Source organism: Mustelus asterias, chromosome 24 (genome assembly GCF_964213995.1).
Source record: "Mustelus asterias chromosome 24, sMusAst1.hap1.1, whole genome shotgun sequence".
Taxonomy (NCBI): Eukaryota; Metazoa; Chordata; class Chondrichthyes; order Carcharhiniformes; family Triakidae; genus Mustelus; species Mustelus asterias.
Window position 1 is genome coordinate 24,824,553 of NC_135824.1, and position 25,402 is coordinate 24,849,954.

General features: G+C 45.7%; 1 protein-coding gene across 4 annotated transcripts in view; it reads right to left on the reverse strand.

Annotated features, from left to right (window-relative positions):
- unc13c (unc-13 homolog C (C. elegans)) overlaps positions 1–25,402 on the reverse strand; it is a 640,043-nt gene that overhangs the window by 250,328 nt on the left and 364,313 nt on the right. For all 4 annotated transcript variants that reach the window (XM_078241487.1, XM_078241484.1, XM_078241485.1 and 1 more), the window contains 4 exons: positions 17,786–17,857; positions 16,226–16,445; positions 13,361–13,588; positions 6,172–6,313 (listed from right to left, as the gene is read on the reverse strand). In XM_078241487.1, coding sequence (XP_078097613.1) covers positions 6,172–6,313; positions 13,361–13,588; positions 16,226–16,445; positions 17,786–17,857 — 662 coding nt within the window. The remainder of the gene's footprint in view (positions 1–6,171; positions 6,314–13,360; positions 13,589–16,225; positions 16,446–17,785; positions 17,858–25,402) is intronic.

A 25,402-nucleotide genomic window follows, 5' to 3' on the forward strand; every position in this document is an offset into this window, starting at 1 on the left:
AGGTAGGGGAGTTTAAAACTAGAGGGCATAGATTTAAGGTGAGAGGGGAGAGATACAAAAGTGTCCAGAGGGGCAATTCTTTCACACAGAGGGTGGTGAGTGTCTGGAACAAGCTGCCAGAGGCAGTAGCAGAGGCGGGTACAATTTTGTCTTTTAAAAAGCGTTTAGACAGTTACATGGGTAAGATGGGTATAGAGGGATATGGGCCAAACGCAGGCAATTGGGACTAGCTTAGAGGTTTAAAAAAAAGCGGCAGCATGGACAAATTGGATCGAAGGGCCTGTTTCCATGCTGTAAAACTCTAAGACTCTATAAATTAAAACAAACTCAGGGGCAAAACAAAAAGGGCAGCCCCCAAGAAAGAAGGGAACTGCCTGAAAGGGAAACAAAGCGGAAAGGAAACTTAAAACATTAAAACAAAATCATAGAATTCTACAGCGCAGAGGAAGGCCATTCGGCCCATCAAGTCTGCATTGACCACTATCCAACCTAGGTCCTATACCCATAACCCCACGCATTTACCCTAGCTGGTTCTCCTGATACTAAGGGGCAATTTAGCATGGCCAATTCATCTAACCCGCACATCTTTGGGCTGTGGAAGGAAACTGGAGCACCCGGAGGAAACCCACGCAGACACGGGGAGAACGTGTAAACTCCACACAGACAGTGACCCAAGCCAGGAATCGAACCCGGGTCCCTGGTGCTATGAGGCAGCAATGCTAACCACTGTGCCGCCCATTAAAGGGGTCAATAATACACCCCAGTCCCTGCGGTGCACAACGAGCATGGAACACCTTGATGGTGCCCTCGGACTCAGCATGCTCCCTCTCCAGGGACACCCGGCCGCCAATATAGCTGCGATAGAGGGGCAGTCGGGTCGGATGACCCCCCTCGGTCACCCGTTGCCTGGACTTGTTCATAGCTCATTCAGCTAGGCCCAGGAGTTGGTCTACGGGAGGGGGGTAGGGGGGGAGAAGAAGGGTCCTTCACCTTTCCCACCCTCCTCCACACCAGGTGCCCATAAATCAGGAGCATGGGACTGAAGTACAAACAAAACATCAACAAAAGATTTTTAAACAACTAAAAAGGGAGTGCAGCCTATAACAGTTAACGTAGACATGGTCCATGGACTCCACAGGATCACAAAAAGGGCAGGTTTCTTGGGAGCCCATGAACCGGTGAGTACATTCCTTATGTTGAAGTAATTACTTCTTGCACATGTTTTGGCTGTAAAAACAGGCACTTTCAAGCTCCAATTATCTCCCATCCTCTTGGATTTCTCTAATCATTTCTTATACCATCGACCAGTAATCAGCGTTGAAACTTTTCTTCATATTGCCTCCAATTTTTTGCAGATCTTGACTCAGGAGTGCGTAGAAGACTATGTGCCAAAGAAGCAAATCCGCGTGTTTCCTAACTGGAAGCCATGGATGAACAGGGATATCCACTGCTTGCTGAAGTCCAGGTCTGAGGTGTTCAAGTCAGGCGACACTGACCTATACAAGAAAGCCAGATATGATCTAAGGAGATCCATCAAAGATGCCAAAAGAGAGTACTGGACCAAGCTAGAGTCCCAGGCTAGCCACACAGACCCCCGCTGACTATGGCAAGGTCTACAAGACATAACAGGCTACAAGATGAAGGCATGTAGAATCGCCGACTCCAATGCACCCCTCCCCGATGAGCTCAATGCATCCTACGCCCGTTTTGAGCAAGAGGTCAGCGAGAGCATGCCCTCCACCCTGGAAGCCTCGGGTGAACCTGTATCTGAGGTCACCATTGCAGATGTCAGAGCAGCCTTCTCAAAGGTCAACCCACGGAAAGCGATTGGCCCGGATGGGGTACCCGGACTGAAACGTCCATTCAGATCCTGCGCGGTGAGGTATTCACAGACATCTTCAACCTTGCTTTACAACAATCTGAGGTCCCTATCTGCTTCAAGATGACAATCATCATCCCAGTACCAAAGAAAAGCCAGGTAGCATGCTCCACAAGGCTGTGTTCTCAGCCCCTTACTATACTCCTTATACACCTATGACTGTGTGGCCAACATCCCCTCCAACTCGATTTTCAAGTTTGCTGATGACACCACCGTAGTGGGTCGGATCTCAAACAATGATGAGACGGAGTACAGGAATGAGATAGAGAATCTGGTGAACTGGTGCGACAAGAATAATCTCTCCCTCAATGTCAACAAAACGAAGGATAATCATCGACTTCAGGAAGCAGAGTGGAGAACATGCCCCTGCCTACATCAACAGGGACAAAATAGAAATGGTTGAAAGCTTCAAGTTATTAGGTGTCCAGATCACCAACAACCTTTCCTGGTCCCCCCATGCCAACACTATAGTTAAGAAAACCCACCAACGCCATAGTTAAGAAAGCCCACCAACGCCTCTACTTTCTCAGAAGACTAAGGGAATTCATCATGTCCGCTACAACTCTCACCAACTTTTACCATAGAAAGCATTCTCTCTGGTTGTCTCACAGCTTGGTAAACTCAGCGAACTGCCTGAAAGGGAAACAAAGCGGAAAGGAAACTATGTTTGAATTATGGATGCTCTGTCTAAGACTGCAAGAAACTACAAAGGGTCGTGAACGAAGCCCAGTCCATCACTCAAACCAGCCTCCCACCCATTGAATCCGTCTGTACTTCCTGCTGCCTTGGAAAAGCTGCCAGCATAATTAAGGATTCCATGCACCCCGGACATACTCTCTTCCACCTTCTTCCGTCGGGAAAAAGATACAAAAGTCTGAGGACACCTACCAACCGATTCAAGAACAGTTTCTTCCCTGCTGCCATCAAACGTTTGAATGGACCTCCCTCACACTAAGTTGATCTTTCTCAACATCCTTGCTATGACTGTAACACTACACCCCTAATACCCTCTGTGCATTGTTTTTTAAAGGGGTGTTGTGGGCCAGCAAGACGATAGAAACCTGAAACGCTACACATTCGGAAGATAAAAGCATAATACTGCGGATCCAAAACAAAAACTGAAAATGCTGGAAATTCTCAGCAGGTCTGACAGCATCTGTGGAGAGAGAATAGAGTCAATGTTTCGAGTCTGTTTGACGCAAAAGGCCATCCAGACTCAAGACGTTGGCTGTATTCTCTCTGCACAGATGTTGTCAGACCTGCTGAGATTTTCCAGCATTTTCTGTTTTTGTTGCACCACATATTCAGCACTTTCGCAGCTGACAACTTTCTGGGTTGAAATAAGCAGAAGAAATTATATGCTTTGTGTGTGATGTGAAAGTGGTATTGAAATGCTTTGACTTTTTCTCTGCACACAAACAGTGCTTTCAGCTAGACTTAAGCTGGCTTTTGATTACGCTTGGAACAGCCGCTAAGCAGAGATTTAGTGGTTTGGAATTAAAAATCACCGATTCTGCCAAGGTACAAATATATGCATATCCCAGACTAACATTTTCTACTGACCTACATTAATGCTTCAAATGCTGAAGGATTCAGGGATGTGATTCGAGCTATTGTTGCTATAGCTATTAATCTCAGTACACGTGCCAATAAATATAGGCCAGGAAGTAAACAGTATTGCATTGTATCTCACAGTGAGAACAGGGGTAGCATTTTATTGACAGATCAGAACCCAGTGCTGACCCCTGCTATGGCCGTTACAGGGGACCGCTGGCCGTCCCCTTAAAAGGACATCAATCTGCCCCTTCCAGGTGCTGCGGGTCAGAGGGCTGGCAGCTCAGCACTCCCATCTGGAATCATAGAGACCCTATAGTGCAGAAGGAGGCCATTCGGCCCATCGAGCCTGCACCGACAACAACCCCACCCAGGCCCTATCCTTGTAACCCCACATATTTATTCTACTAATCCCCTGAAAACTAAGGGGCAATTTAGCATGGCCAATCAACCTCACCCGCACACCTTGGGAATGTGGGAGGAAACCGGAGCACCCGGAGGAAACCCACGTAGACACGGGGAGAACGTGCAAACTCCACACAGGCAGTCACTTGAGGCTGGAATCGGACCTCGGTCCCTGGCGCAGTGAGGCAGCCGTGCTAACCACTGTGCCACCGTGCCGCCCATCAATGGTGGCAGCAACTGGCCACGCACTTGGAAGAAGAAGATGGCATTGAAGTGCACTGCCCACCCACCAAGGTAAGCAGGACTTGGGACACTGCAGGTAGTCAGGCCGAGCCCCATGACTGGGTGCTAGTGGGTGGTTGGGGAAGGTAGGGTAGTGTTGCCATGACCATTGCCGCTGGGGGCGGGTGGTGAGGGCGGGGTGTGGGGGGATGCACCATGGGATCAGACAGCCTGAATAGTAGGATCTCCTGATGCCGAGCTTGTAACCAGGTTTCACGAGACAGTCTCCTCAGGCAGCGAAAGGCCCACCTCCCACTGGTAAAATGCTGCAGTAGTGGGGAGATGACCTAGACACCATCCCCTGCCCATCCCCACCATTTTACAGCACCTTTGTCTCCCAGCCTACCCTTAGAGAGCTGGTGAAATTTAGCCCGGGGAGTGAATTCAGAGAAACGGAACAGGATTAAAACTACATTTCAATTGATACTTGGGAATTATTACGGAGTTTCCATCGATGGTAATACGGAAAACTAACCTGAGTGAACCAAGGAATAAGCATGTGGTAAATAAAGGTGCAGAAAAGTTGTCAGCATTCTTACAACTGCAAAAACCAAATAAACGCCTGAAGTTATTTACAATAAATGTTCAGAAAGGATCCAGTCTCCACAGACCTATCTTGTAATAAATACATCAACAATTGAAAGCTTATGTTCAATGAGTTGGAAACTGAGAACAATAACAATTTGATTCCTTTGATTCATTTTGATGCTAAGGTAGCTTTAAAAAGGTTTCATTTTATTACAGTACTTCCAAAGGGCATTACAAAAAAGGAAATAAGGGAGGATTTTTGAGACTGTGAGACAAAGAGGATGGTACATGTTTCAGTGCTAGGAGAACCATGGGCAGAATCTTCTCCGCTTGGAAGAATCTGCTGTCGGAACCACATGCGGGTCTCTATCCTGGTGGCGTCTGACTCCCAACTGCCGGCGCCATCTTCCCAGAGGCAGCCATTCAATAGGCAGATTCTGGGAACCTGATCCAATCAGGGACAGCAGAGGGGATTGTTGGTGGGAGGTCCAAATGGAAAACTCGAGGTGCTGGGCAGCAGGCAGCACATCTGGCAGGAGTGGCTATGTAAGTGGGAGACCACGAGAAAGAGGTAGAGACATCTTCTAATGGCTTGGGCGGCACAGTGGTTAGCACTGCTGCCTCAAAGTCCCATGGACCCGGGTAAAATTCTGGTCTTGGGTGAATGTCGGTGTGGACTTTGTAGCTTCTCCCCATGTCTGCGTGGATTTCCTCCGAGTGCTCTGGTTTCCTCCCACAGTCTAAAGATGTGCAGGTTAGGTGGAATGGCCATGCTAAATTTCCCCTTTGTATCAGGGATATTAGCCGGGTAAATATCTGCGGTGACAGGGATAAGGCCTGGGTGGCATTGTTGTTGGTGCAGGCGCAATGGGCCAAATGGCCTCCTCCAGCTATGTAGGGATTCTATGAATCCCCGTCTCCCACCATTACTCTTTATGATCAGCTCATCTCCTTTCTTGCCACCTAGCTCCGAGTGGGAGCCACCAATTTCCTATCCTTTTGCAATGCACTGAGGGGCTGCGGGATGGGAGGTTTATTCGGCACACACAGTATGAAAGCAGGATTCAAACAGAGCCTGAGGCCTGAGAATGGTACAAATCTCCCTGAGCTGGCTTTGCACAGGTGGTGTTACTGCTCCAGTGATTCCCCCATCTCTCCCGAGTAAAAATCAAACTTTGAAGTTTGCGGCATTTTTAAACATATTCTCCGTTGATTAAATTAGCTGGCAGGAAATTGTTGACAATGTTTATTGGCACTAAATCTGCCAATAAAGAAAGTTCCTTTTGTCCTGATCTTCTTGGTGTTATGATTGAAGAAAAAGTACAACTTGTTTCTGCCTTCTTTACACTTTTTTCAGTTCTTACGTTTTATTGGAAAATTGTGAAATAAAGGAATGTTGAACGAATGTGTTACATTCCTCCATGTCAAACTTGTCAGAAAAATGTAATAAAATTCTCACATGAATAGAACATTTGAAGATTATCGCACATCGCAAACAATGAAAGTTGTAACCAGGAACTTACAAGTGAAATTTTTCATCCCAGACCGGGTTGAGATTGCCAAAAATGGTTTTCGTTCTCCTTTTGGTTTTACCCACTTGCACCGTGACATATGGATCACTCGAGCCCGTCTTGTCCTTTGCTTGTAACCCCTGAGCACTGAGCACTGTATGCACAAAGGAAAGGTTTGAGATATTTCATAAGTAACTTCAACTGAGATGTGTTAACATTCAACTATGGAAAAGTTTATAATTGCATCTTTTTTCTTCACTGTTCACTAATGCTGACAAAATGTCTGTTCCAAAGTTAGGGTAAGGTCATTGGTGCAGCACTCCCAAATGGGGAACCGCACTAAAGGACATTTGGATCCGAGACAGGCATTACAACACCGTTCCACCAAACTTCCAACCTGCACTCTCTGAGTTCAGTGAAAATGCTGCTTCCTGTTTGTTCTGACAGAATAGCTGCTTTGCCTCAAGATAATTCGTAGCAAGGAGAAGGACTTTGAGTGGTTCCTGAGAGATGCTATTCACGGATATGTCAGGCTGGAATTTACAGGGGCAGTGGGAGGGCTAGTAAAATGGTGGAGGAAGATGTCAAAAAGGAAGCCTGCTGTATTGGTCATCGTACCTGCAGATGTCAGAGATGCAGTGCCCTAGAAGACTGGGTGGGATTCTTCGGTTGCGCTCATCTGAAAACCCGAGATTCCCGCCTGATTTCAATGAACCTTTATGTGGTCCCCCCCCCCCCCCCCCCCTCCCCCCACGCGCCCGCTAGAATTTCAGTGCCGGGTGGGATGGGAGAATTCCGGCCTATGTCTGTCCCAGGGGATGGTGGACCACCTCTGCCAGACCCTGCAAGAGCTGGCAGCACGTGGAGTGGTGGGCACCCAGTGCCTGTGGCCCTTAAACTCACAGCCGCTCTGAACTTCTATGCGAGTGGCTCATTACAGGGCAGCACAGGTGACCTGTGTGGCATCTCCCAGTTAGCCACACACAAATGCATCTGGGAGGTTACAGATGCCCTTTAGGCAAGGGTTCACATGTATATCAGCTTGGATTGCGACCAAGTGAGGAAAGATTCCGGGGCCATGGGCTTTGTCACCTTAGCAGGCTTGCCCGAAGTGCAAGGTTTGATTGATTGTACCCATGTGGTCCTGTGGCTCCATGGTGCCACCCAGTGCCATTCATGAACCGCAATGGATAATCCCCCCTCAAAATGTGCAGCTCGTCTGTGACCCCACGATGTGCTTCAGGGGTGTGTGCCCGTTTCCCGAGGTGCAACCATGACAGCTGCATCTTGGGGTGTTCTCAGATCCCAGCCGTCTTTGAGGGAGAGCAGCAGCTGAAGGGGTGGCTCTTTGGGGGCAGGGGGTACCCACTCAGGAGGAGGCTAATGATGCCAATGCAGAAGCCAGACTTGGTGCTGCAGAGGGGAGACAACCTGGACCTGGAGAAGATGGAGGAGTGCCACATCTCCGACAGAAATATTTTGGAAAACATTTGTGAGACTAAGTTTAACTGTGTAAATGTAATCTTGTTCATTTAAGTTTTCTTTTCTTTTGTTCATAAATATTTTAATTTAATATTTATAATCTCCAAAAGTGGTATTGCATTTTTTACTCCTGACTTCAGTGCATGTACCTTCTCATAACAAAATACAAATTGCAAATCGCTGTGATAGCTTGATCAAGTTTCCCTTTGGGATTTGGTTAACTCGGCAATGATCATCTGCCATATCATTATAAGAGTAAGTTGTAAAGAGGACATAAGTAATCTACAAAGGGATATACATAGGTTATGTGAGTGGGCAAAAAATTGGCAGGTGGAGTTTAATGTGGGAAGATGTGAACTTCTCCATTTTGGCAGGAAGAAGAGAAAAGCAGTACATTAAATGATTTTGCAGATGCCTGCAGTTCAGAGCCATGTGTGTGTTCTGGCTCATGGGTCACACAAAATTAATATCCAGGTTCAGGGAGGCAAAGGAAATGTTGTGTTTTTTGCAGGGGAAGGTGATAAAAAGGAAGTTTTGCTACAGTTGCACAGAGCAGTGGTGGCACCACATTTGGAGTACAAAATGTACAGTTTTTTTCCCTTACTTAAGAAAGGATATAATTGCATTAGAATCAGTCCAGAGAAGACTCATTTGGCAGATGCCTGGGATGAAAGGGTTAAATTAAGAGGAGAGGTTGGATAGGTTGGTCCTGCATCTATTGGAATTTAGAAAAATGAAAGTTGAATTTATTGAAACACAAGATCGCGAGGGAACTTGATACATTTTTAACATTTATTTATTAGTGTCACGAGTAGGCTTACATTAACATTGCAATGAAGTTACTGTGCAAATCCCCTTGTCGTCACACTCCGGCGCCTGTTCGAGTACACAGAGGGAGAATTTAGCATGACCTTTGCACCTAACCAGCACGTCATTCAGATAGTGGGAGGAAACCGGAGCACCGGGAGGAAACCCACACAGATACGGGGAGAACGTGCAGACTCCACACAGACAGTGACCCAAGGCCGGAATTGAACCCGGGTCCCTGGCGCTGTGAGGCAGCAGTGCTAACCACTGTGCCACCTGTGGATGATGAGAAGATGTTCTGTTCTCTCCTTTAATGGGAGAGAATAGAACAAGAGTTCTAAAAGTTTAAAAATAAGGGCTTTCCCAAAGATGGAGATGAGAACATTTTTTCTTCTCAGGGTCTGTTAGTCTGTGGAATTCTCTTCATGGAGAGGAGTGGAGGTAAGGTCAGTGATTATTTTTAAGGGTGAGTTAGATAGATCTGTGATTGGCATTGGAGCCAAAGGGTACAGGTGTTTCTTCAGAAGGAACTCTTCAAAATGCAGCTCATGAAAATACAACAATACTCCAACTTATAAATCAAGGAAAAGGTTTAATAAAGAAACATCATTACTACAAACCTGGGGCCCCATCAACAGGTCCAGGCAGCAGGCGATGGACGGGGTCATCCATTTTGACTGTCTGCCTCTCTACCGCAGCTATATTCACGGCCTGGTGTCCCTAGAGAGGGAGCATGCAGTGTCCACGGGCACAGTTGACACCTTGCATGCCCGCTGGGCACCGCAGGGGCTGGGGTGTTTTATCGACCCCGATAACCACATTTTGATTTGATGTTTTAAGTTTCCTTTTACATTGATTTTTGGTTCGGGCAAGTTTCCCTTCCTTTTGGGGGAGCTGCCCCTTTTAATTTGTCCCTCAGTTAATTTGATTTAGTTTATTTGGTTGGTGCTTGAAAAGAAGTACAAATCTGGGGCCTCACCTTGGGCCACTCCAAGCTCCCTACAATTCTACATAGCTCCTTATTTATAGTGAATCAGCTGGTCAGCTGACTATTACATCACTCTGTAATTGGTTCCATGTTTTACATGGTCAGCTGACCCTTACATCTTGTTCCCATTGGTCACATTACATCCAATACAAAGTTGTCACCAGTTGCATTCTAACAATAGGGACAGACTGGCAAGTAGAGTTGAGGCCATAATCAAATCAGCTATGATCTTATTGAATGGTGGAACAAGCTTGAAAGGCCAAATGGTCTATTCCTGTTCCTAATTCATATGCATGTTAGGATGGGCTTTAATGGGTTTCATATTTTCTAAGTATTAAGCTACACTGTAAAACCTGACATAACGACTGCAGCTGACAATGCGACAGTTACTCCCATTGGTTTCATATTAAGCCCCATGGGCAGTGGACTATAAATTGGCAGAATGTTTCACGTGAAGGTTCTGTGAAAATCTCATGTGATTTGGGGATTATTCTGTTTCCAGCAAAAAATTCGGGATGGCGTAAAGATGAATTGAAATGCAAAACTGTCTCTTGTCCTGCACAGAGGAAGTCAGTAAATAAAGTTCAACATCAGAATATTTTAGGTGATTTATTCAATCATATGTTTCTCTAATTTAGTTAAATAGTGCATAGCTCTAAAAAGAAGATTAATTCTATCAGTGAGATGTTCCAGAAGACAAGGGGGTTCTTAAAGTACATTTCTGCATGTTGGAGATTATGTTCAAACAGCTGTGACAGCTTTTACAATCAGATAGATATGCTGCTCAAGGATTTGGACCAGAAACAAATACAGTCAGATACGTCGTAGGACAATCTTGTTATGGATTGCTGGAGATGTCAACACAGCATGGGCAAGCAGGATATAGGAAGTCAGGCAGGAATGCGCATTGCCAGAAACAATCTGCTTTGTGCAGTGCCAGGCTAACTTGTAAAAGCTTCCTTTCAATACTGGCATCAGTAATACATTTAATGACTAACACACGCAACTGTTGAAATGGTCGTAACCAGCACACTGTGACTTCTCCGCCATTTGCAATGGGATCACACCGTGCAGTTTACTTGTCCATTTGGCCCGGGTAAAGCAGAAAGCTTGACCTCGGACACATGCTTAAAGGGGCAAACATGCTGGTATGAATGTCTTAAAATCACTGCACCTTTTAAAGCAGTGGTTCCCAAAGGGTGCGGCGCGCCACACAGGTGCAGCGAGAGAGGATGGCAAGTGTGGCGGGAAGATTCAAGGACAATCAAAGAAACATTTAAACATGGATTAGATATTTTTCCAAAGTGATTGTTTTATACTTTCTGGATGTCCCATGATCATATTATAAAGTAGTTGTGTTCTATGTTATGAATCAAGCACTGCTAGGAGTTGTTTCAATAAAAAGTTTGGTGTGGCGCGAGCAAATTTGTATTCCGAAAGTGCGGCCCAGTGAAAAAAAAGTTTGGGAACCACCGTTTTAAAGTATGGTTTTGGTTTTTTTGCACTTTTTTCATATTGTTTATACTTTGGATTTTTCTGTGTGTGTGTGTGCGTGCGTGCATGTATACACGTGTGTGTGTACGCATGTGTACGTGTGCATGCGTGTGTGCACACGCACACATGTATGTGTGCATGTTAGTTACGTGTTTGTTTTTCCCTGTACAATTGCCTTTTCAGGATTCATGCAATCCCACCCTGCAGCTTACGCAGTTCAAGATATTTATGTCGCCTCATAGTTCTATCATACTTCACTCGTGTTGTAGGACTTGGAAAATAACATTAATTAGACCTGATGTTTAAGATAAAGTCATACTTGCTGGAGCTACCAGTCAGCTATGCGGTAGAGCCAAATGTCCTTTTGTAAGATCTCAAGTCACACAGTATGACGCAATTTGGAAGATCTGATCCAGAAAGTGATTTGGAAATAAAGATGAGGAGCTCCAGAATTCAGCTGAAAATGGATTAAATCAATTAAGCATTCTTTGGTGAGACACAGGTTCGGCTAAAGCAGCTATGGGTGGTCATCATAAATTAGGGAGTTGACATGGCTAGGTTAGGTCAGTGTATTTTGGATCAAGCATTTTCAGTCCATGTTCTTAGATTTGAGAATGAAGGTTTACATAATGAAGATTATAGGGAATAGGACATTTTCATTTTTTGCAAATTGCATGAAACATTCTCAAGTTACAGCATGGTTTAGATGAGCCAATCGGCCACCTCTGACTGTCATGGCGCTAAACTAACTGTTCCACTTTTCAAAAAAGTCATCTTTATGGCTACTCTAAGGCAGATTGGTCTCATTCTCACCCATTTAAAGAGGACCACATAAAAGGAGATTTTACTTCACCAGCCTAAGATGCAACGCAAATAATTTTTCCAATTTATGAGAGGAAATAAGTTTGGAGTTTTCCTGTCCCGCCCGCCAGAGGAATCATAGCAGGTGGGGGACGGTCCATGCAAAGGTCTGTTGACGTCAGGCAGGATTTTCTGGTTTTGGGGCGAGCGCAGCCAGAAAATCCCAGCTAATGACTTTATCTTGTATCTTTTTTATGAAGTATGTAGGATATTTTCACTGGTATCTCTAAAAATCTCAAAATGGAAAAAACCTAAAATGGATAAATCTATTTCTGTCTCTGACCACTCGAACAAAAGAAGCTATCTGGCATTATCGGGGAAACTCGCACTCGCAACCGACCGCCTGTGCGCTACACAGATCAAATTCAAAGAGAGTTATATAAAGGCAATTTACATTTCACATTCCAGGATGACCAATAGGTGGCTGCTCATCTGCTCAGACAAAGGGTCCCTGCAACCTTCCTTTCAATTCCTAATGGTTGAAACAATAACAATCTCAGCGACCCAAATGAGGGATATATGTTCTTTGTCAAGGATAGTGTGGAGAGGTGAGAGTCATGCGAAATGGGTCGCTGGCTTGTGGAACCAGTAGTATTGCCTTTCTGAACTGCAAAGTCTTAGTCTGTGTTTACCATCCAACTAACAGCCTCACTTACAGGTTGAACCCCTGGCGTCATCTACACTGCTTCTGCCGGCAACTCGGTAGCATCACCGACAACACTAATTGATCTTGCATGCCTATCTCATTGTGAGAAGTCAACACCATCGGCAAAGTGAATTATCCCTCACTGGTTTTTAGCTCACCGAGCTCTGTGAAGGAGTGCCTCATTGGAATTTGATTCTGGACTCTGAAACCCACGTAAGACAATATTTATTTTCTCTGTGGTTGCATCCCAATAATTCTTTCTTTTTCTCTGTCCCTGTTTTATTGTATGAATGCAAAGGAGGCGATGTTGAGTCCCTCTTCCTACATTTTGAATATGTGCAAATAAACTAACCCTTTGAGTTCATCCTATCTTAAGTTTGTTGTGGGGTGATTAAGAGAAAATTACAAACGAAGGGGTTGGAGAATACACCACGACTTATAAAGAGGGAAACAAATTGAAGCATCTTTGTTTATGCATGGCTAATGAGAGGAGAAATGAGTGCTTTTTAAAATTAACCCCCTCCTGTCCATAACTCTTTCTTCACTGGTTTGTTTGGAGGTCAATAGGTGTTGAGCATGCTCAATTAACGTCCAGCAGAAACAATGTAATTATTAATTTAGCTGGATGTACAGGTTTTATTCAACAGAGGTGATAGAGGCGAACTGCCTCAAATCCTATAAAAGGTACCTGGGTGAGCACGGCATAACATTCTAGGCTATGGGTCAAGTGCTGGTAGATGGGATTAGGTGGGAGTTCAGGTGATGGCACAGATTCAATGGGCCGAAGGGCCTTTACAGCACTATATAATTCTATGATTCTATGACCAAGCCTGAAAAATGCCAAAATAAAAGTATATCCTGAACAACTGTTATAATTGAGATTGTCATAGTTGCAAAGGAAAAGTATTCTATGGCTATCTAACCTGTTATGTTTATCTTTGCTGACCATTTGGAAGTTCCGTCCAAAACACTCTGCTTTGCTGTTTTCAAATGTTGTGCATAGTCTTCCTTGGACACTTGGAATTGTTCCTGGATCAGCTCAAATATCTCTGGCTTGTTTCTCTCCCTGATTTTCATCCTTTCTTTCATGGCTGTGATGATGTTTTGTGTTTTGTCCTCTGCACCATGTTTAGAACTCTTCTCAGCTGCTCCTGAAATTGGAAATGTGAAACCAGTTAATCATTTCGAATGTTAAATGAGTTAGCTTTGTGAATTAAAAACCGCCAAAGGGATTCCGGTGGTTCGATCTGAGTTAATTAATATTGTTTCCTCTGAAACTGAATTCCAAATAGCCAGGCCGCCATGCCACACAATTGCATTTCTATAGAAAATCAAAATGATCAGGTAATATTTTTCTTAAATTATGAACCTCAAAACAAACCCATGAGGAAAACAATACACCTGAAACCTTTGTAACTGATGGAAGAACTAATATTTTTTGTTTATTCTTTCATAGGATGTGCATCCAAAGATGTGTGGGCTAGGTTGATTGACCATGCTAAATTGCCCCTTAATGTTAGGGAGTCTAGCAGGGTAAATATGTGGGGTTATGGGGAAAGGGCCTGGGTGGGATTGTTGGTGCAGGTTCGATGGGCTGAATGGCCTCCTCCTGTCCTGTAGTGATTCTATGATGTGAGTATCACTGGCAGGGGCCAGCATTTGTTGCCCATCCCTAAATGCCTTGAACTGTGTGGCAGTTAAGTTTCAACCAGACTGCTATGGGTCTGGAGTTACGTGTAGGCCAGACCAGGTAAAGCGGCAGATTTCCTTCCCTAAAAGACATTAGTAAACCAGAAGGGGTTTTACACCAATTGACAATGGTTTCATAGTCATCGTTAGTCTTTGAATTCAAATTTCACCAACTGCCATGTTGGGATTCGAAACCATGTCCCCTGGGTTTCTGGATTACTAGCTCAACGAAAATGCCACTATCCCATCGCCTCCCCTAAGGGTGCTTGGGCTTGGCACTCTCCAACAGCATGATTAATCTTTTGACATTTTTATGAATAGTTAAGTTAGGACCAGTTAAGATGTTAATCCATGGATAGTTCTCCCACCAAAGTTGCTAAGTTGAATGATAATTTGGCTAAAAGGCAACATCTAAATTTCTTGTAACCTAGTTTAAAATCCAAAGAAAAATTCTGACCTACATCCTAAAACAGTTAGAGGTTTCTCTTCAATGTCTGTATGGCTCATGAGCACACACTTTTAATAATGTACCCAATACCTATCCCTTACCTTAAAGCTGGAAGTATACAATACAATAAGAGGAACTTCTGTTGTGATTGCAGGTAAAGGATTGGCAGGGACATGGAGGAGGGACAGGGAGAGGGTGTGACCAGGAAGAATAAAATATGCGAGTAGGGAATGTGAGCTGGATTGAGGAAGTGACTTGAGAAAAGGCAGAGGAATAATCATACAGGATGGCTGTGGGAATGCTGGTGTCTTGAATGCTCAATGGAAATGCAGTCTGGAGTGTAGGAGGACGTAAGAGGCATCTGTCTTGGGGACTGCTGATGGCATGAGAGAATAGAATATTTGGAACGGCATTACTTACCAATGGACCGTTGAGTTTGGAAGTGGGGAATTACTGTCTGGGAGTTATCAGAGAGGTGGAAGCACTCAAGAGGAGCCTAGACATTTGAAAGATTCCGGATATTAGAGATCGGTAAAAACTTGAGTGAGTTGGAGGTTATAGTATGTGATGCCAGAGAGTGGTTGGGAACACAGGAGACTGGGATAGGGGAACAGTAGGTATAACTGGAATGTAGATGGACTGAGGACAGATGCACTGGAGGGTGACTGGATTGTGGGAATAGTGAGGGAGGAAGTTAAGATGAAGTGATCAGGGAGTATTTGAAGCATTGATGTGGGAGGTGGATGAGCTGAGGGGGAATGAGCAGAACCTGAGCATAATCTAAGCTGTTATTTCAGTGCATGACTGAATGGTGCTGCATTGTCGAGTTCCTTTGAGTGAGACAACATTGACCGCATTTTGCAGTAAAAATCATGGTGAGGCTGTTCCTACTGCCAAGCAAACCCTCTGGCACTAAAATTAACTTTTACAAGTGTGGAGTCCTCCACATCTTAAACATATAGGGCGGGATTCTCCGATCTTGTCTGTGGATGCCCTGCTGTAAGTAAGAATGGAGAATTGTGTTCCAGCCAAACTTCGTTCACTCTCAACTGCACTGGAGAATCCCAGCCATGAACGTAGACAGAGATTTCTGGTGATATATTTAAGTTTAATTCCTGCCTTCCACCTCTTGCTCTTTTAATTCCATCTTCCTTTCCCTCTCTTTATTTTGCTTTCCACACATGATTTTGCATGGAAAGAAATATTCTAACTTGCAATTCTGGATTTAGACACTGCATGCCTCAGTGTAAAATCTTCAATCTGAATGTCTGATGAGATACAGGGCAGAATTTTACCGTCCCACCTGCCACGGGAATCGTAGCTGGCGGGACGTGGACCATGCAAATGTCCGTTGACCTCGGGTGGGATTTTGGGGTCTTGGGACTAGCGCGGCCGGAAAGTCCCACCCACAGTGTCACATGGCCTAATCACAAAGGTCCTGGTTCTCCTGTGGAGGGCTCCCGATAACTGTCAGCTGCGGCTTGAATGCCCACGCAGAATCAGTGGATAGCGGTAAGCACAACGAAAGGCAAGCACCATTCACTGGCCGCTGACTGCTAAAATCCAGGCCATTAAATTGCGACTACTTCTCCTCCTGCTCGCCCTCCTTCTTGCTCCCAAAACGTAAAACATGCCAGCAAAATATACTCACGTTGTAAACAATCAGCATTTAGAAGGTCTTGACACTTCTCATGGCATTTGACACCACATTCTGTACAACGCATGCCTTGCCTGGCTATGCCCCAGAGCAAGCCCTCACATTCATAGCAGTAGGTAGGAGTAGTTGCTGTCCAAACCTCAAAGTTATGTGGAGTAGTTGATGATATTGGGTAGATTAAGGCCTGTAACGTCTTCTTATAAACATGTGCTTTCTGTTAAAAGTAGGATCAAGAAATATCTGAATTTGTTATTTTAAAAAAACTGCTTTAAAAACGTTAACAAAATCTGGCTCTGTGACATTGACTACAATATTCCATGCTGTAACTAGATTCATAAAATTGGCAAGGCATTAAAATGGTTATTACTGAAAGCTTCCACATCACTCTTGATACAAGTAATCTTCTTACATTGCTCTTGTCAATTGATCCATCCAAACCTTTTACTTTCGATTCGGTTAAATGTACTGTTGGAGATATATTTGGCATCCAGGCATAGTAATATACTTCATAAAGCAAACATGTGGCTTAATGGAAAATATCTGTTTGGACACCAAATAGAAATGTGGTAGGATTTGTCAATATACTTCTTCAGTGCTCAAGGTGGTGCCAATTACCAGAGGGGCATGTACAGTTTTGTATTTATAAAAATACTACAGATTATTTCACTAAGTATATATGTATTATGTCTGTCGTGTTCAGCCTTGAATTAGCAAATTGTAATTTTATGTACATGTTCAGATTTCTTGTGACATTACTCTTGGATAGCCTGGGTCTGAAGTGCAGCTGTTAGGGTTTGATTTCTAATCTCGCCTGTCACCTCAAGGTCACCGCTCAGGTATTCTCTGCGGGAAGCCAGGTAATTGTATCTGCTGTAATTCTTGAGGTGAATTAGGGGTCAGTACATTGCTTGTAAATTTAATTCTCCAGGTTTGAACTGGGATGAAATGGCCGGCTTTAAAAGAGAAATGTTTTACAGTTGAAACACGGATTGAAATGTGGAGTGTGAAATCTGTGAGCAATGTATTGATACTGAAAACTCCTAATTGCCCAATTCTTGGTCATGCTTTTTCACCAAAGTTTAACACTGGGGGTAAATTTTCCAGTCCTGCCCTCTGCGGGAATTGTCACAAGCAGGATGGAAAATATGATGAATTTATTCCTGGTCTCGGGGTGGGCAAGACCGGAAAATCCCACCCATTGAAAATACCTATGGAAACAATGTAGACCATGGGCGGGACTTGCCGGCCGCATGTGTTCCAAGACCCGAAATTCCCACGAGAGCTCAACAGACCTTTCAATGGTCTGACGAATTTTCTGTCTCACCCGCTACAATTCCAGCGGCAGGCGGGACATATTCAGCCCAAAAATCCTATATGTAAACAATTGCCTGTAACAAAGTAGTGGGATGGTCAGACCTGCGTGTGCTGCTTTCAAACCAGTTGTAAGGTGACTTTACCAGATTCTCACCTCTATGTGTGCATAATGTTTGTATGCCTTTAACATCAACTAAGCATTACTTTACAGGCAAGATACTAGTAAAGAATCGCACTTACCAATTCTTCATTGTTTATTGAAGTTCTGTTGACCATGGTTAAAGTTATACCGGCTTTTCGGGCAGCTAAAGTCTGTTGAGGAAGGTTAAAATCCAAATGGTAAGTGAATAGAAGACGTTTAATAGAGGACTTCAGGTAATTAAGGGATGTATACTGTACATTTCTGAAGTGTAAATATGTGAGTTGATGCTTTGATACTCTCAGGATAATACCCTGAAGATTATGAAGGTAAGGCAACATGGCGGCACAGTGGTTAGCACTGCTGCCTCACCTAGAGCCAGGGTTCAATTCCGGCCTTGGGTGACTGTCTGTGTGGAGTTTGCACGTTCTCCCCGTGTCTGCGTGGGTTTCCTCCGGGTGCTCCGGTTTCCTCCCACAGTTCAAAGATGCGCAGGTTAGGTGGATTGGCCATGCTAAATTGCTCCTTGGTGCCCCAAGATTTATAGGTTAGGGGAATTAGCGGTGTATAAAGGTGGGGTTACAGGGATAGGGCGAGGGTGGGACACTCTGTTAGAGAGTCAGTGGAGACTCAATGGGCCGATTGGCCTCCTTCTGCACTGTAGTGATTCTATGATTCTATGCTCAGTGCAGCCAATGATTAATCTGGAACTAATGAACAAACCAAGAATCACTGGACCCTACCAATCAGATTTTTCTCTATCTCAGTGATGGTCATAATTAATGACCTCCCAGTTCCTTCACCAATGGGCTTGGAGACGTTGCACTCTATGTGCTGTTGGACCTTAACTCTCAGATCTCTGGCTGTGGGATATCCATTGAGCTGTGACTCAGAGATGTTCCCTCACATTGCTCTCCACAAAGGGAAAGCAAAAAAAAAAGAAAGTTATCAAAGCATTGCAAATACTGCAAGGACTATTATTAAAACAAGACTGTGAGAAAGTGCTTGGCTTCCCCTCGGCAACTGTCAACAGTGAGATGTTTGAAATCAGGAGATCACTGAGTGGGGAATCATGCGCACGAACCTTCATCTCATCCACTAATGGTGCGGCACATTGCAGCATCCCTTGAGTAAGGCATTACGAAAGCGACCTTCAATCCAAGGTTGAGTAATTCTGTTCTGTACAATAATGCTGATATCACTGACAGCACAAGACGCATATTTAATCTGTTCTTTATTAACCTAAGGCACCACGCTCCATATATTTGGCTCTTTAGAACAAACACTTCTAAATCCTTTGCAAGGACTTGAGCATCAAAACTAACCACACGCAAAATAAGGGACAATTCATGCATATCCTTGGAGTGAATTAACAATACCTCACATTCTGGGCTGGATTCGTGGCCTTGATCTGGAGCGAACAGAATGAGTATAGAGAAAAAATGGCCGCCAATAGGGACAGCCGGAATTCCCGCCTCAGTTTCCACCTTCGGCCATTTTCTTGGCAATATGGGAGGGAGCGGGCCCTGGAAACTGCCTGTTCCCATAGTGGAGACAAGCGACAGTGCTGTGGACTTATTGAGAGCTCATCCCAGACTTTTAAATGTGCGATCAAACTGCAGAAGGAGGCTGAGGTTTAGTAGCTGTCAGGTTCCACACCTGCTGCACACAGGAGTGAACCATGGATTGGAAGGGGGAAGAGTTTAAAACTCAGTAAAATGATTTTGCCTCTTTCGCAGTTCACCATGAAATGATATGGCATGGGCTGTATCCATGTTCAATAAGATGAGTCATTGCAAAGCTGTGTAACTATCCAGTAAGCAATGTGTTTGCTTAATCAGCACTTCCCAAACTGAGTTCTGTAGGAGACGTCTAGGGGTTTGGTGGGAGGCATCGAGGGGTTCGGTGGGAGGCGTCGAGGGGAGGCATCGAGGGGTTCGGTGGGAGGCATTGAGGGGTTTGGTGGGAGGCGTCTAGGGGTTCAGTGGGAGGCATCGAGGGGTTCGGTGGGAGGCATCGAGGGGTTCGGTGGGAGGCATCGAGGGGTTCGGTGGGAGGCATCGAGGGGTTCGGTGGAAGGCGTCTAGGGGTTCAGTGGGGGGCATCGAGGGGTTTGGTGGGAGGCGTCTAGGGGTTCGGTGGGAGGCGTCTAGGGGTTCGGTGGGAGGCGTCGAGGGGAGGCATCGAGGGGTTCGGTGGGAGGCATCGAGGGGTTTGGTGGGAGGCGTCTAGGGGTTCGGTGGGAGGCATCGAGGGGTTCGGTGGGAGGCGTCGAGGGGAGGCATCGAGGGGTTCGGTGGGAGGCATCGAGGGGTTTGGTGGGAGGCGTCTAGGGGTTCAGTGGGAGGCATCGAGGGGTTCGGTGGGAGGCATCGAGGGGTTCAGTGGGGGGCATCGAGGGGTTTGGTGGGAGGCGTCTAGGGGTTCGGTGGGAGGCGTCTAGGGGTTCGGTGGGAGGCGTCTAGGGGTTCGGTGGGAGGCGTCTAGGGGTTCGGTGGGATGCCTCTAGAGGTTCGGTGGGACGTGTCTAGGGATTCTTTGGAGATGTCTAGGGGTTCGATGGGAGGTATCTAGGGGTTCTGTAGGCGACGTCTAGGGGTTCGGTGGGAGACGTCTAGGGGTTCGGTGGGAGACGTCTAGGGGTTCGGTGGGAGACGTCTAGGGGTTCGGTGGGAGACGTCTAGGGGTTCGGTGGGAGACATCTAGGGGTTCGGTGGGAGACGTCTAGGGGTTCGGTGGGAGACGTCTAGGGGTTCGGTGGGAGACGTCTAGGGGTTCGGTGGGAGACGTCTAGGGGTTCAGTGGGAGGCGTCTAGGGGTTCAGTGGGCGACCAGTCCAAAGATGTGCGGGCTAGGTTGATTGGCCATTCTAAATTGCCCCTTAGTGTCCCGGGATGCATAGGTTAGAGGGGTTAGTGAGTACAATATGTAGGGATATGTGGATAGGGCCTGGGTGGGATTGTGGTTGGTGCAGACTTGATGGGCCGAATGGCCTCTTTCTGCACTGTAGGATTCTATGATTCTATGAGACGTCTAGAGGTTCCGCGGGGAGGTCTGGCCTTTTTAAATTTGTAAAAAGTTGTCTTTCCAGCTTGTCCTATCAGAGACAATTTTCACACAGTGCTGGCTACTGATAGGCGCACACTAGTCAGCCAATTAGCAGCCAATGCACTGAGATGTGAGCCTCTGACTGGAAGAGACAGAAATAGCGGCAAAACCCACACTGAAAGACCCTGGCAAAACTGAGAGCAATGACGGCCAGGTGGGAGAGCGAGGTCGGCTCTGACCATGGGATGGGAGGAAAGTGGCCTCAGAGGGCAAGAGAAGAAGCAGCCAAGGAGAAATGGTTGGAGATGTGAGAGTGTGAATGTATGTGTTTGTGTGAGAGAGAAAGAGGTGGGAGTGCAAGTGTGTATGAGTGTGCGAGAGAGACAAGTGAGTGTATCTGAGAGAGTGAGAGAGGTGAAAGTGAGAGCGTGTGTGAGAGAGAGAGATGAGAGAGTGTGTGTCTGTGAGAGAGAGGTGAGAGAGTGAGTGTGAGAGAGGGAGGTATGCGTGTGTGTGAAAGAGAGAGGTGAGAGAGCAAGTGAGAGAGGGAGCGGTGTGAGCGTGTGAGGAAAAGTGAGATGAGAGTGTGTGAGAGAGAGAAAGGTGTGTGTGTGTGTGTGTGAAAGAGAGAGGTGAGAGAGCAAGTTGGAAAGGGAGAGGTGTAAGTGTGAGAGAGAGGTGAGGGAACAAGTGAGAGAGGGAGAGGTGTGTGTGAGAGAGAGAGAGATGAGCGTGTGTGAGAGAGGGAGATGAGAGTGTGCGAGAGGAAGCTGAGAGAGCAAGTCAGAGAGAGAGAGGTGTGTGTGTGTGAGAGGGGTGAGAGTATGTGAGAGAGGGAGGTGAGAGAGCAAGAGAGTGAGAGAGTTGTGGGAACGTGTGAGAGGGATGAGAGTGTGTGAGAGAGGGAGGTGAGAGAGGGAGGTGAGAGAGCAAGAGAGTGAGAGAGTTGTGAGTGTGTATGAGAGGGATGAGAGTGTGTGAGAGAAGGAGGTGAGAATGTTTCTCAGGGATACTGCCTGTACTCTCGGGAGTTCAAAAGGGGTCCATGGCTAGACAGGTTTGCTAGTTTATTACTTCTGAAACTGGCAAGTTGCCTGGCATGAAAATACACAGCACTGAAGAGATTCAGACTTTCAGATGTCTGGGACATTTATTGGCAAATAAAAGCTCCAGGATGCCAGACACAGAAAGCAGACAAAGTCATGAACTTTTATTCAGCAATTTAGGGTCTGATTTTTTGCTGTGAGATGGAAAATAGAATGCCAATTAGAAATAATCTTATTCAACACTAATGAGATTTAGATAAGACCATTTTCCTCCTTCACCATTGAGTGTGCTCCCTTACCCTCTCAAACACAGTACCTTCAAGTTTTTTGGTGTCCAGATCACCAACCACCTGCCCTGGTCCCCCCATACCGACACTGTTAGTTAAGAAAGCCCACCAATGCCTCTACTTGCTCAGAAGACTAAGGAAATTTGGTATGTCCGCTACAACTCTCACCAACTTTTACCGATATCACAGCTTGATATGGCTCCTGCTCTGTCCAAGCCCAGTCCATCACTCAAATCAGCCTCCCACCATTGACACTGTCTACACTTCCCACTGCCTCGGAAAAGCAGCCAGCATAATTAAGGACTCCATGCACCCAGGCATTCTCTCTTCCACCTTCTTCCAGTGGGGAAAACGATACAACAGTCTGAGGTCACGTACCAACTGACTCAAGAACAGTTTCTTCCCTGCTGCTGTCAGACTTTTGAATGGACTTACCTTGCATTAAGTTGATCTTTCTCTACACCCTAGCTATGACTGTAACACTACATTCTGCACTCTCTGCTTTCCTTCTCTATGAATGGTATGCTTTGTTTGTATAGTGCGCAAGAAACAATACTTTTCACTGTATACTAATACATGTGACAATAATAAATCAAATCAAAGCAAATGCTTATATTGTGTTAAGGAGCTGGGAAAATTGAGTGCAAACAACACAATTTAGTTTGACTGTAACTCTCACCATTTGTGTAAAGCAGGGATTCCCGAATTGTGGGTTGATGATCCCCAGTGGTGTGGCGGGATGAGATACTGGGGCCATGAGGCAGCAATGGCAGGCATGGGTTTTGAGCTTTGACACTAAGCTTTGACAGCTGAGAGGCCCCCTTAGGTTTCAGTGTTCTGTCGGTGGGCATGCGGCAATCTTTTATTCTCCGATGCCCATTTGCTGCCACAACCATGTCCTGCGGGTCTTGCTTTCTTCAGCCATTTTAAACACCCGCCCCCGCAACTGAACAATTCTCAACAGCCCCCCACCACTCAACAACTCTCTAACCACTCCCCTCCCTCCATCACCAACAACCCTAGCCCCCTCTCTCAATTTTCACATGACATGTGGCGGCACAGTGGCACAATGGTTAGCATTGCTGCCTCACAGCGCCAGGGACCCGGGTTCGATTCCCGGCTTGGGACACTGTCTGTATGGAGTTTGCACATTCTCCCCGTGTCTGCGTGGGTTTCTCCGGGTGCTCCGGTTTCCGCCCACGTTCCAAAGATATGCGGGTTAGGTGGATTGGCCATGCTAAATTATCCCTTCGTGTTAGGGGGACTAGCAAGGGTAAATGCATGAGTTATGGGGGTGAGGTCTGGGTGGGATTGTGGTCGGTGCAGACTCGATGGGCCGAATGGCCTCCTTCTGCACTGTGGGATTCTATGATTCTGTCTGAAGAATTAAAATGGGGTCACATTGGGAAACAATTTGGGAAGCATGGTGTAAAGTATATGCCAAATGAGGAGGATTCAGGCTGCTGTGTTTTTTTTTGTGAAACATATAATCAGTTTGTTTTGAGTATTTCCATTATTCGTCAAAACCTATCATATTGCACGTGTACAGCTTTGAACAGAATTACTGTAATTCCATGGGGTGTAATTGCACACCATAATTTGGCTGAATGCAAGCTTGGAAAACATTACTAAAAATGAAGATAGTGGATTCCTACACACAAATATTGTGGAACATTTACTGAATGGCTGGGGTGCACATCTGGAAATATCACCTGGAAACAAAAGGTGCAGCTGTGGATAAGGCAAAGGAGTAACTATTCCAGAATGTTTGACATTTCATGATTATCACGGGCGGCACAGTGGGTTAGCACTGCTGCTTCACAGTGCCAGGGACCCGGGTTCGATTCCCAGCTTGGGTCACTGTCTGCGTGGGTTTCCTCCGGGTGCTCCAGTTTCCTCCCGCACTCTGAAAGACGTGCTGGTTAGATGCATTGGCCATGCTAAATTCTCCCTCAGTGTACCCGAGCAGGCGCCGGACTGTGGCAAGTAGGAGAATTTTACAGTAACTTCATTGCAGTGTTAATGTAAGCCTTAGTTGTGACTAATAAATAAACTTTACCAAACTTCAGTTCTGCCCAGCTGAGGAAAATACCACTGATTTCTTTTAAAATCGGGGGCAGAATCTTCCCATTTCACCCGCCACGGGAATCGTAGTGAGTGGGACACGGACCATGCAAAGGTCCATTGACCTCGGGCAAAATTTCCTGGCTTTGGGACAAACGTGGCCAGGAAATCTCGCCAAAGTCTCGGAACTCAAACCAGTGACTGAAATGAAAATGATTTGAAACTTTAGCTTGCTTAATCACATTTCTTTTGCGAATATTTAATCATTGATGGATATATATTTATACATTGGGTTAAGTAAGGATTTCAATTCACTACAATTGTTTTCTACACATCCCTACTTCTGCTTCATACTCTGCCTCAACGATTTAGCTTAGTTGGCCATACACTGGGTTACTGATGCAGAGCGACACCAACAGAGCGGGTTCAATTCCCATACTGGCTGAGGTTATTCACGAAGGCCCCACCTCTCAACCTTGTCTCTCACCTGAGGTGTGGCACTCCTCAGGTTAAATCACCACCAGTCAGCTCTCCCCTCTAAAAGGAGAGAGCAGCCTATTGCCATCTGGGAGTATGGCGATTTCTACCCTACCTCAGTTCTGCCACACTTCATACACTTTCCAAACTGTCGTGAAATGAAGCAATTTAGCATAACAATTCCCCAATTTGCATTGAGAGATGGATAGATGGTCAACATGTTTGGATGGTTCAGAGGAAGAGGTACGGACGGTATCATTTCCACTTTCCACTTGGGTAACTCAGGACATTGCATCATTGTCAGATTTTACTGGGAGTGGGGAGGGGTTGCTGAAGAGGAAGAACAGGAAACCATGATAGTGTTTGCTCAAGTGGAGTCACCATTATAGGAGAAGGGTCTGGCACACACACACAGTTAATGTGGGACAGAGTACAGTACAGCCCACACAGTGATGTAAGGAGTCACACGACCCAGCCCTAGGGTCAGTGTGTTGTTGAGCAGAGATGTGTGAAGACCTGGACATGGAGACAGCTCCTTGCCTGTAGCCTTTACAGAGCTCTGACGAAGAGTCATCCAGACTCGAAACGTTGGCTCTATTCTCTCTCCACAGATACTGTCAGACCTGCTGAGATTTTCCAGCATTTTCTGTTTTTGTTTCAGATTCCAGCATCTGCAGTTTTTTGCTTTTATTTTGCCTTTACTACCATATATTAAGCTGAGCTTTCTATGCACCCTAGCTATGACTATAACACTACATTCTGCTCCCTCTCCTTTCCTCTTCCCCAATGCACTCTA